This window comes from Squalius cephalus (genome assembly GCF_949319135.1).
Source record: "Squalius cephalus genome assembly, chromosome: 12".
NCBI classification, from domain to species: domain Eukaryota; kingdom Metazoa; phylum Chordata; class Actinopteri; order Cypriniformes; family Leuciscidae; genus Squalius; species Squalius cephalus.
This window is the reverse complement of record NC_137133.1, coordinates 34,912,171-34,924,804: the sequence shown is the minus strand read 5'-3', so window position 1 is coordinate 34,924,804 and position 12,634 is coordinate 34,912,171. Positions and strand designations below refer to the sequence as shown.

Below are 12,634 nucleotides of genomic sequence, written 5' to 3'. Positions count from 1 at the left end.
GTTACGTCTGGGTAAATACAGTATGCTCTGGTTGTGTACTGCTCTTTTTGGCAAATGAGATACACTACCTTTCAAAAGTTTGTGGTCAGATTTTTAGCGCAATTTTCCACCGGACAAAATTGCGATTGTTAACTCATGATTTCTGTTCTGTCTGTGCGCACCAATCTTGCACTTCTATCTACTCCTCAACCAGACCACCTAGAGACTTCGGGTTTTCGGCATTATGTTAAGGAAGGTCTAATCTCGGGAACGCACAAAAAAAATCCAGGAAAAGATTTACTATCTCTTAGTGTTGTGATCCCATGACGTGAGAAAATTGCGCTAAAACACTCACTGAGTTTTTATTACTTGTTTTTTGAAAGAAAGAAATTAATACTTTTATTCTGTAATGACTCATTAAATTGATCAAAAGTAACAGTAAAGACATTTATAATGATGCAAAATCATTCATCAAAGAATCCTGAAAAACAAATAATGCATCACAGCTTCCTAGAAAAGATGAAGCAGCACAACTGTTTTCAACATGGATAATAATCAGAGATGTTTCTTGAGCAGCAAATCATCATATTAGAATGATTTCTGAAGGATCATGTGACTCTGGAGTAATGAGACTGAAAATTCAACTTTGATCACAGGAATAAATTACATTTTAAAATATATTCACCTAGAAAACAGTTATTTAAAATTGTAATAATATTTCACAATATTACTGTTCTTACTGTATTTTTCATCACAAAAACGCAACCCGGATGAGCGTAAAAGACTTCTTTTAAAAACATTAAAAAAATGTTACAGGCCCCAAACCTTTGAATGGTAGTCTAGGTAATTTTTATATTCTGTGCATGTAGAAAATATGCATGCTGCACGCAGGATGCAAACTGTAGTATATAGTGAACACAGCTGAAGCCATGTGGTTGTGTTAGTGTTCTGGTTTTGTAAAAGCAGAGAGCGCCCCCTTCTGGTGAACAGTCAGAATGTAACAGTTTGCACACTAAAAAAAAAAATCATTGAAGATAGTTCATTTCACAAAGGTTCATAGGTCATGTTTGTACCAAAGTATTGTTTGTTTGGAGTAATTTGATAAACATCCAGTACCATGGTACATATCAAAGTATGACATGCAATGATTCCATCATTTTAGGCCCGTGAAGACATTATCTACATGATGCAGTCTGAGAGAATACGGCCCGAGGTTCTGGAGGCTCATTACGGATCTGCGCTTCCAGTCAAACCTCTTCAAGCTCTGCAGAGAGACAGTCTGATGACCAGCAGCAACATGATTAGAGACGATGTTTACGAGATACCAATGATAGAGGTGAGGAACACTGCCTTACTCATCTCTAAACCATTCAAACCTGAATTTATCTACAGAACCTTAAATGCAATGCAAGTCGCTTTAAATAAAAGCATCAGCCAAATGCATAAAATGTAAAATGCAGTGCAGATTATAGCATACTGTTGTGCTAGTGCAAGCATTTGGTGATGATAATCGTTGTTTTTATAGCTGGACCGTTTGGAGGAGAAGCAGCGTGACACGTACAGGCGTATGTTAGAGCAGTTGCTCTTAGCAGAGAAATGCCACCGGCGCACCGTCACCGAACTGGACAGAGAAAAGCACAAACACATCGACTTCATGAACAAAAGCGATGATTTCACCAACTTGCTGGAGCAGGAGAGAGAGAGGTGAGGAGACGAGCTTTACACAACATCCCGTAGGAATGAATCAGATGGGATTTTCAGTCAAATCTGCTCATAAAGTAAAAAAAAATGATTGGTTGATTTTTATACGGGGGCTAGTTAATGATTATAACTCTGCTCTGAAATGGTCAAATCATAATGTAGGAAACCCTTCTCATTGTAGCCTCGTTTGAAAGAGACTACAACCACGTGGCATCAAAGCTATGAATTGCACATGATTGTATTGGTGACCACAGGCTGTCCTAAATCACACAAAGGGCCTTATAGCAGCGAATGAAGGGGTGACGGCATCAAAAAGGCCTGTCGTTAGCGTGGTGTTCTTCTGTGAATGTGAAACGGGCAGATTGAGGCCCTGTAGAGCTCCAGTCATTAGACCAGGAGCATCTGAGCTATATATGGACATGAATAGACTCAAAAGAACATAAATGACAACATGGGGATCTCCACGGGTCAAGAGCTTTTCTGGAAGCACATATTAAAGGGATTCAAGCGGCTTCTCAAATAAATGAGTATATTATGAAGAAGTTGTACATTTTCCCTCAAAATTTTCAATATGAGTAATGTGGAAATATTATAAAAAAAATTACGTATAATGATATATTATTTAAATTGTAAAGTTTATGCATCATGGTGGAATCTGGGGTCTGAAAAACACTTTTTTCTCACCACCTAGTCAGTTTCTGATGGATACCATGAAGTTTTGTCCTGCTTGTTTTTTTTCTTTCTCTTTGATTATCCCGGTTCACTCTGAAACATGTCACTCTACAGGAGTAAAATCACTGTTTCATGGTGAACAAAGACACTGATTAAGGATGTTGTTTTTACAATGTAGGGTTTTATTAAGGAGACCTTAATTTCTCCATCTATAGAGATGTTGTTGCAGTGACCCACACGGTGAACATGATTTCAATAAGTATAACATGTTCCTGGATCAACATCATTTAATCCTGGAAGAACATTCCAATCAACCAATCAGATTTGAGGGACAAGTTTACAGTTTATGTCAAGTTTAGGCTTACAACCAGGGTTAGGTGCTTCTACATCAGTGTTATTCACCATCAGTGAATAGGATTTGATTTTTGAACAGGAATGTTGATCCAGGAACATGTCTTTCTTGGCAAAATCAGTGACCTTGGCTTACAGACACACAAAAAGTATTATTTTATCAAATAATATATTTGCAGATATTGCACCCATTATTATTTCATTAACAGCTCTGGTACTGTATGTTGAACTATACTTCCATTCAAAAGTTTTGGGTCATGGGGTCAGCGAATATATTTATTTTTCTTGAAAGAAATTAATACTTTTATTCCGCAAGGATGCATTAAATTAATCAAAAGTGACAGTAAAAACATTTATAATGTTACAAAAGCTTTCTATTTCAAATAAATGCTGTTCTTTTCAACTTTCTGTTTGTAAAAGAATTTAGAAAAAAAATGCATCACAAATATATTAGCCTAATCTGTTTTCAACATTGATAAAAAACAGAAATGTTTCTTGTGCAGCAAATCATCATATTAGAATGATTTCTAAAGGATCATGTGACACTGAAGACTGGAGTAATGATGCTGAAAATACAGCTTTGATCACAGGAATAAATTACTATTTTACAATATATTCACAAAAGATTAAAATAGAACTGTTTTAAATTGTAAGCAAAAAAAAAAAAAAAAAAAACTTTAAACTTTAAAAAGAATCAACCCCAAACTTTTTAACTCCAGTGCACTGCACATGGAAATAATTTATTAAACAATATATTTATCAATGGAAAATCAGGTGACTCATAACCGCAAATTCCAAACAGTTCCAGACAGAGACAATGAGATCCTTCATATTCTGATAAGACCCCTATAGTGGTCGACACAGTCACGGTCCCCTGCCTCACTCGTTTACCACCCTGAACTTGAGTAGCACACGATATTTTGCTCAAAACTTCTTAACGAAACTCATCAAATCTTTTGAACTGAATTAAATTGAAATATGCTCTATTAACCTCAAATGAACATTTGTTTGGAGTCTAAGGTGCTGTGAAAAGACTCTAAATGTATCTTTAATATTCTAATATTTTTTTTTCATATATTAATTGTACTGCATTTTAAAACAGAATTAATTTGTGTGATGCACCATCAGAGGAAAAAAACAGTCTATTAAAACCTTATTTCTTTGCTCTAGTTTATTGCATTGGCACCATTCAGTCACACCCATTCCCTCCACTTATCACGCTCATCTCCAGCCCGTGTGTTTGCACATTCCTCCATAATTCTCTCATTTCAGAGATTCATAGCAGGTGAGGTCACTGCAGCACCACGCCACCTGGGACTGAACGCGGGGCGATGGCGGGGAATCCCGCCAGGAATATAAAACTGCTTCTAGAAGCATCCTTAATGCCCTTCCTCCTCAAATTACCTCTCTCTCTTTCACATGACATTTACACTTGCTGGTTTTCCTCTTGAAGTCCCACATTCAAAAAAAGACTGTAATCTGAAGAGGACAACTAGTTTTGTTCTTTGATTGGCATATAGGTCAGTGCAAGACAGACACTAATGATTTTACCCTCAACAAGTTTGTTGTTTTCATGATGAAATCAAAAGTGTTTCATATTCCTTTATGTAGGCCCACCCCAAGACTCTGATAGTTTTGTCTGTCAATATGGCCTTAGGCCCTCTGTCATTGTAAGTCTAGGGGATTTTTTTTCACCTGTTTTATCATTCGCCAGGCAAAAATTATAAGTCTGATCACCTAGAAAAGTAATAGCACACCATTTATGTCTGGAGTTACACATCAAAGTTTCAGACTTACTTTAGCTGCATTAGCAAATATCGCCAATTAAAACTACATCTGGAAGTTTCATGTGCTCTTGATATTCAGGCTGTAATTTAAATCGCAAACACATTTATTCTAGACACCAGATGATGATGTCATTCTATCACCATTCACATGATTTATGATTTATTAGTCTCTAGTTGCACATGTTACAGTGGATCTGATGATTTCTGAAGAATTTCCCAGCTGTCATCTTAAACCTTTGCCAATATCAGAGAAACGACCCACTATATCAGTAAACTTCCTGCAGTAATGAAATGATTCAACCTTTTTTCCAAATATTATTTGCTGAGCAGTGACCTTTTCATTTTTACTTTGTATGTATTTACACTGAACATGTTTTTTTTTTTTTGGAATAATTACGATTCTTTTATATTTAAAAAAAATATATTTAAAATATATTCTCACCTAGGCTGCATTTATTTGATCAAAAATACAGTAAAAACACTAATATTCTGAAATATTATTACAATTTAAAATAACTGTTTTCTATTTTAATATATTTATTCCTGTGATCAAAAGCGGAATTTTCAGCATTATTAATCCAGTCTTCAGTGTCACATGATCCTTCAGAAATCATCATTACATTTTTAAATATATTCGAATAGAAAAGTTATAGTTTAAATTGTAATAATATGTTTTACAATATGACTTTTTTTTACTGTATTTTCTGATTAAATAAATGCAGCCTTGGTGAGAAGAATAGACTTCTTTCAAAACATTCAAAATCTTGCATTTCTATTTAGTTAATAACGCATTTCTGAGTGACAGGGCTTCATCTGAACCAAGAGAGTGTGACATTGTTCTCTTAACAAAACTTTTCCCTTGCATTGTTGTCTGTTCCCATGGGAATGCTTGGTTGCATGTGAGAAAGGAAGTAATTGGGTCATTTAATAGTTTATATGAAATTGAAAGGGAACTCTTGAAATGATACAGTGGGTTTAGTGCATTGGCCACAGCTCTAATTGTCTATTTCCTAAAACAATATCCTGACTTAAGAGAGGAAAGCTGAGAAAAGAGTGCATGAAAAGCTCTCAGATGACTCCGCCTCCTTTGCCCAAACAAGGGCAGAACAGATCTATGTTAGAGGGATGATATCACCAGCAAGTGGGGCAATGCATTTTCACACAACATTCACCTTTCACTGCGCTCATGACATGGTTGGAATGTGATGGCTAATTCTGAGAGCCGTTTAATGATGCTTTGAGCAGAGTTACAAAAGCTGTGCACTTCAGAACATGTTAGGCACGGACCCACCTGGACTCCTCAGCTGCAGTAGATGGTGAGTTTGACAACAGTTTGAAGTGTATGCAAATAGACTGACAGTATTCATTCATGGGTCTGTTCGGATATGTAATATTGTTATAACTGCTGTAAAATTCTCAATAAGGAAATGAGATCATGGAATTATGAAGGAAATATGTTGCAAACTTATTTCGCAAAGGACAAGTTCCTCTCGACATGGAGACTCCCGCAGAGCTTTATCAGTGTAAACATTCACCAGCATCATAGACTTTTCTTCAAGTGCCCCTGTTGGCACAAATTCCACTGTTTTGATGTCCTAGTAGACTTTTTGCCAGGTGGGAACTTTTTCCTGTTGATGTGCCAAGCTGTCCGCGAGCTGTTTCGATCCTGTGATCATGCAAGCATGAAATTTTCAGTAACTACTGTCAGAGGCAATCACTGAAGCATTCAGACACTGCTCCTTGTTCTTTTAACATGCTTGTCTTCTACTTTAAAACTGTACAGCTCTAATGCTGAGTTTATTCGCTCTCTTCCAATAAGACAATATGACGAAAATCATTACATACTGTAATACTGTGAAATGTTAATGTCATAATATCTGTTCTAAATATACACATGAATATGAAAATTGTATATATATATTCCATGTTTTGTTTATTTATCATAATATGTATTAATATCAGTAATGTTGTTTAAAATGTGCACGTTAAAATATTCAATTATTTTGATTTTCAATTGTGTTCAATTGACTCTGAGAGGGACCATGAGAGTGACTGTAAAGTTTGACCTTAATTGAATGAGAATTAATAAATTAATCTCTTTTTGTTTTCCACCAGACTCAAGAGACTATTGGAGCAAGAGAAGGCGTACCAGGCTCGCAAGGACAAGGATCACAGCAAACGTCTTGAGAAAGTTCAGGAGGAGTTGGTTAAGTTGAAATCATTTGCCCTGATGCTGGTGGATGAAAGGCAGCTTCACATTGAACAGATTGACCAGCAAAAGCAGAAGTTCCAGGATCTCAGCAAGAAGCTCCATGAAAGAGAGCAGCATTTGGATATCATCAACAGCAAAGCTAAAGAAGACAGCCAGAGGATCCAGAAGCTGGAGTTTGACCTAGAACATAAGACCTCCAAATTTTCACAGGAACATGAGGAGATGACCGCCAAACTGGCTAAACAGGAGTCTGAAAGTCGACAGCTGCGTCTAAAGCTGGCCAGCTTGTCACGCAGGATTGAGGAGTTGGAGGAGACCAATCGTACACTGCAAAAGTCCGAGGAGGACCTTCAGGACCTGCGGGACAAAATAAGCAGAGGGGAGTGCGGGAATTCGAGTCTAATGGCCGAACTGGAAAACCTTCGGAAGAGAGTTCTGGAAATGGAAGGCAAGGATGAGGAGATCACAAAAACAGAAGCACTGTGCAAGGAGCTGAAGAGGAGGCTTCAGGATGAGGAGAATCACAGTCGTGAGCTGAGACTAGAGGTTGAAAAGCTGCAGAAGAGGATGGTGGACCTGGAGAAACTGGAGGGAGCTTTCAATGTGAGCAAATCTGAATGTGCTCAGCTTCACACCAACCTGGAGAAAGAGAGAACTTTGACAAAGAGCTTGGCGTGTGAGCTAGAAACAGTTAAAAACCATATCAAAGAGCTTGAGGGCTCAGAATCGAGGCTTGAAAAGACTGAGATGGGTTTAAAGGACGACTTGACGAAACTAAAGTCATTCACAGTGATCCTAATGGATGAGAGGAAGAACATGGCAGAGCGCATCAAACAGGAGGAGCAGAAAAGTGAAGAAATGAGCAAACTGTTTAAAGCTGAGCAATGCAAAGTCATGGAGGTCACGGAAAAGCTGATTGAGGAAAGTAAGAAGCTTCTTAAACTGAAGTCTGAAATGGAGATGAAAGTGTCTGCTTTTACCAAGGAAAAAGATGATCTGAAGTCTGAACTTGCAAGTGTAGAAGAGAAACGAAAGGATCTCAGCATAAAGGTATGTCAGATGCAAAGTAAAATGGATGAGCAAGAGAAAGCTGGGTGGAAATTTACAAGAAACAGAGCTATTGTGGACAAAGTTGGATATCCTGATGAGGACAACAAGGTTAAGGAGCTCACGATGGAGATTGAGAGACTCAGGAACCGTCTTAAACAGCTTGAGGTTGTGGAGGGCGATTTGTTGAAGACAGAGGATGAGTATGACATGCTTGAGAAGAAGTTCAGAACCGAACAAGACAAAGCCAACGCTCTTTCCCAGCTCCTCGAGGAAATGAAGATGCAGATCACCAAGAACAAAGCCATAGAAAAAGGAGAGTTGATGAGCCAAGAGTCTGAGCTAAGACTACGCTGCAAAATGGAGGAGGCCAAAACGAGGGATCTTCAGGCCGATGTCCAAGCTCTAAAGGAGAAGATTCATGAGCTCATGAACAAGGAGGATCAGCTATCTCAGATTCAGGTGGACTACACGGTTCTCCAGCAGAGGTTCATTGAAGAGGAGGATAAAAAGAAAGACATGAATCAAGAAGTTCTCAAACTAACCAAAGAGTTGGAAGCTACTAAGCGTTACAGCCGCGCCCTTAGACCCAGCATGAACGGAAGGAGGATTGTGGACATTCCTCTTGCTTCCACTGCAGTGCAGACCGACGCAGACATCAATGAACACATTGAAGACGAGACTCCAGCTGTGTTCATCCAAAAGTCTGTCCTAGAGGAAAATCACATCATGAGTAATCTGAGGCAGAAAAGCCTCAAGAAACCGACTGTGTTGGACCGTTACCCACCGGCAGCGGCAGAGTTGGGGATGAGAAAGTCTTGGAACCCTTGGATGAAGAAGAAAGAAGCCGTTACTGTCATTCAGGATGTTTCATCAACCCAGCAGGTCAATGGAACAACATCACAGTCATCACCAGAACTAATCATGTCTCGTAAATCCGGTCAACCCCTCCATATTAAGGTGACTCCAGACCATCAGAGCAGCACTGCCACGTTGGAGATCACCAGTCCACGTGCTGAGGACTTCTTCTCAAGTACCACCATCATCCCGACTCTTGGGCTCCAGAAACCACGCATAACAATCGTTCCTACTTCTATGTTGCCTAAGTCCAAGGCCAACGAAGGGCCAGCTGAACGAACAAAGTCTCCAGTCACTATAACGGCCATCTCCAGAGCTAAATCTCCAGAGAAAGGTAAAGGCTCCTTCCCGGAGCATCCTATTTCTCCTCTGTCCATCATAACCGTTAGCGCAACTCCGGTCTCTCAGGCATCCATCTCCCCAGAACCACATGAGATGACCATGGGCAGAGCCGTGTTCAAGTTGACCCCTGAAAAGCAGACAGTTCCAACGCCCATCCGGAAATACAACTCCAATATTATAACCACGGAGGACAACAAGATCCATATCCACCTGGGGTCACCTGGGTTCAAGAAACCTCAGGATGACAGAAGCGGCACAGTGACGCTTTGGCCTAATGGTGTGAGCTCAGACAGCAAGGAGATGTCAACGGGGACAGTTCTGCGCTCTCCCAGACAGACGTCTGCTAATGTCGGGAACTTGATCCAAGGCAAGGTGACCAGCAGCATCACAATAACCCCCATAACCTCGGCCCCAACCAGGTCTACTCAATCTGTGGTGAGTACCAGATTTATTATGTCGTCCCTCTGTTTGGATTTTAGAAGATGCGGAATGAAAAGTGAGTGTGCATATATGCAGGGCCTAAAATTAACACTCGCCAAGCGCAAAATGTGAGTAAAAATCAACGTTGGCGAGTAAATGAAACGGCGTCACTCGCCAATTGGCCAGTAACATTTTTATGAATTCTAACAATGCATGAACATGAACGATGCTCGGGCCAGTGCTTTATCGCCATGAAAATTTAATCCTTGACAATTGAAATATTCAAGCGCAAGAAGACGCGAAAGGGAGCTCATTTCGTTACTCGCGCACTGTATGTAAAGTCCTAGTAAACAGTCGGTAATGTCTTAAGTGAACGTAAACAGGGAAAGTAAACACGTGTACAGTATCAGTATATTAGATCCGGGCATTCACTCTTAAAGTGACAGCAGCCTAATATTCCTGCTTCTGTCTGTCTTTAATGTTAATTAAATAGTAATTTAGGACTTTTAATTTATACAGTGAAGACTATGTTATTTTATATTTGCTTACTTTATTCAATTTCTGTACCTGAAAACTACTGTTAGACCTGCCTGAAAAACCTGAAAAGCACTGTTTATTTCATTTGTATATTTGTTATACTGTATTTATTTGTGATTTTGCTTGTAATTTGATTACTTGTCCTTATTTTATTACTGACTGTACTTGTTTTTAATTCATACAAGTTAGGCTAGTAGTTTTAGCTGTGGTATCAAATTGTGAATTTTTACTGGTTTCTAAAATGTTGGTGTCATTACTGCCTGTTTTTGCTAAAACATTTTCATGGGCGGTAAAAAATATTTATAGCCAATACATTTTCAAGTCACCAGCCATTGGTAGGTGTGGCAAAAAGTTAGTTTTAGGCCCTGCAAGCAGTATATGTCGTCAAATGACAAGAAAAGTCATTTAACAATTAATACTCTGTGATTTTGTGTCCCTAAAAACAAAATGATCATATTCAATCTTCTATATTTCAGTTGCTTCTGAAATGTTTCAAAATGATATCAGGGGGTGTCTGCTCCCTAGATAGCTCTCTTTCAAGGTATTTCTTTATCGCTAACCAACACTGGAATGTTCTGACATGTTTGTCACCAAAAAAAGCTTGTCAAGAAAATCCTTTAAATAGTGGCACCGACTGACCATTCCCCTCATGTTTAACCTGTTATAAAACTGAATTATGTGTGACCAGAAGCTAACCTTCATATCCTTGCCTAGGAAAACCTACTAAATCAAGCACCAATTGTAATGAAAAGTTGTTATAATATAATTGCATTTTACATTTGCAAATATTAGATGAATAATTGAAAAAAAAAATTTAATTATACGTACTTTGACTTAATACAGGATACATTTCTTGTGAATGACCACCCTGTCTTATTTGATTTGATTATAAAACTATATATTTATTTGAACTATATAATTTAATTTCAGCTTTTTAAAATAAATGAATTAATTTAAGACCCCTTTACAAACAATTTCAATTTCAATTTTTTATTTTTTTATTTTTTTAGAAACAGCAAGTTAACCTGCATAAATACAAATACAAAATGCACTTTTTAAATTATGACAAAGACATGGTTCATAACAAATGAAGAAAAGAAAAAAAAAAACTCTAAAATGTGATCTCATATTTCCCTTTGCTTTTTTCAGCATGGAACGGATGTGCAGTCATCTCGCTCCACAGCAACACGAATCCCCATGTCAAAAGGTATGAAAACAGGGAAAGCGGTCTTAGGCCTGTCCACGACGTCACGCTCTGAAAGCCAGTCAATGAAAATTGAACTGAGGAAATCATCAGTTTGCAGCTCCGCAGCTGGAGGGGGAGGAAAGAGCTGAGATTGGCTCATGTTAATGTGGCACTGGAAATTAATCCAAGCACTACAGAACTGAACGAAATCTGAACAGAAATGTTGCAATGTAAAACAAAGCAATCAGTGGCACTGGGGCCTCCATTTCTGGATTAAGAAACGTTATTGTAATATTGTAAATATTCAATGTCAAATCAGCCTTTATGTACAGACATCTATGGTTGGATATCATACAAATGGAAAAGTGACTGATCTTTGCACGCGTGTTGTTGTTTTTTTGTGCTAAAGCACATATAGACTAACTCTTCACCTTGTTTTTCTTTTTCTTTTAATATTTATTTTTCCATTTAGCATTTCACTAATGTTTTATTTTGTAAAACAGCTTGTGGAGGTTTCCAGGGGGAATGAAATGTATTAAATGTCACTGAATTTTGAATTTTGTGATTCCACTAAATAAATTTTCTTTCCAGAATGCATAGAAACATTCTTTTTTTATTTTATAGTTTGGGCTTTTAAGTCATTTTTATTGATTATTTATATATAGATATTTGATAGGAAATTATATTATTTATTTCTATCATGCTGTATATATATATATATATATATATTGTCGGGGGTACTGGACCAAGGTCAGGAAACCTCCATAATGTGTGAATAACATTTTAAACAATATTGATGTTAGTAAAGCATGTTCAGTGGATAAACTGATACTCATGATTGACCTGTTTTGGAGAACATATGTTCTGACAGTGAAGGAATTTGATATTATTCCTAAAATTATATCAATGTCTTTTGCTTCCTTGCAATTTAGTAACACATTCTGAATCAATTTAATGATTAATAATACACATTTTTTGTAAGGAACAATTAAGGGTTTAGTTCACCTAAAAATTACCTATTAATTTCATTCATCTACAGGAGCACAAATGAAGATCTTTTAAAAGAAATCGTAGAGCTTTCTGTCCCTCCATTGACAGCTACGCAACTACCACTTTCAAGCCCCAGAAAGGTAGTAAAGACATCATTAAAGTAATCCATGTGACTCCAGTGGTTTAACTTCAATTTTATCAATTTTATCTATCGACACGAGTGCTTTTTTTTTTTTAACTACATAATTTACCACATTATTTACAATATATTATAGTAATCTCCAACAGATTCATGAGAGCACCACGACGCATATGTGTTGCGTTGACGTGAGAGCAGACATTGTTGAGTGAACGTGCGCTGGAGATTAATATTCTGTGGAAAAAAAAGTGGTAAATTATGTTCTTTTGGCGCAAACAAAGCTCTCGCGTCGCTTGATAAAATTGAGGTTAAACAACTCGAGTCACATGGATTACTTAAATCATGTCTTTACGACCTTTCTGGGGCTTGAAAGTGATAGTTGTGTAGCTGTCAATGGAGAAAGTTCTCAGATT

General features: G+C 37.7%; 1 protein-coding gene across 6 annotated transcripts in view; it reads left to right on the top strand.

Moving 5' to 3' along the window:
- Positions 1-12,634, top strand: part of filip1b (filamin A interacting protein 1b) — a 37,176-nt gene that overhangs the window by 20,890 nt on the left and 3,652 nt on the right. For 2 of the 6 annotated variants that reach the window (XM_079887978.1, XM_079887977.1), the window contains 5 exons: positions 1,142-1,315; positions 1,505-1,683; positions 6,606-9,384; positions 10,383-10,447; positions 11,056-11,685. In XM_079887978.1, coding sequence (XP_079744104.1) covers positions 1,142-1,315; positions 1,505-1,683; positions 6,606-9,384; positions 10,383-10,447; positions 11,056-11,119 — 3,261 coding nt within the window. In that variant the 3' untranslated portion in view covers positions 11,120-11,685. Of the gene's footprint in view, positions 1-1,141; positions 1,316-1,504; positions 1,684-6,605; positions 9,385-10,382; positions 10,448-11,055; positions 11,686-12,634 lie in introns of those variants that run through there. The other 4 variants (XM_079887975.1, XM_079887974.1, XM_079887976.1 and 1 more) reach the window with 3 other exon arrangements.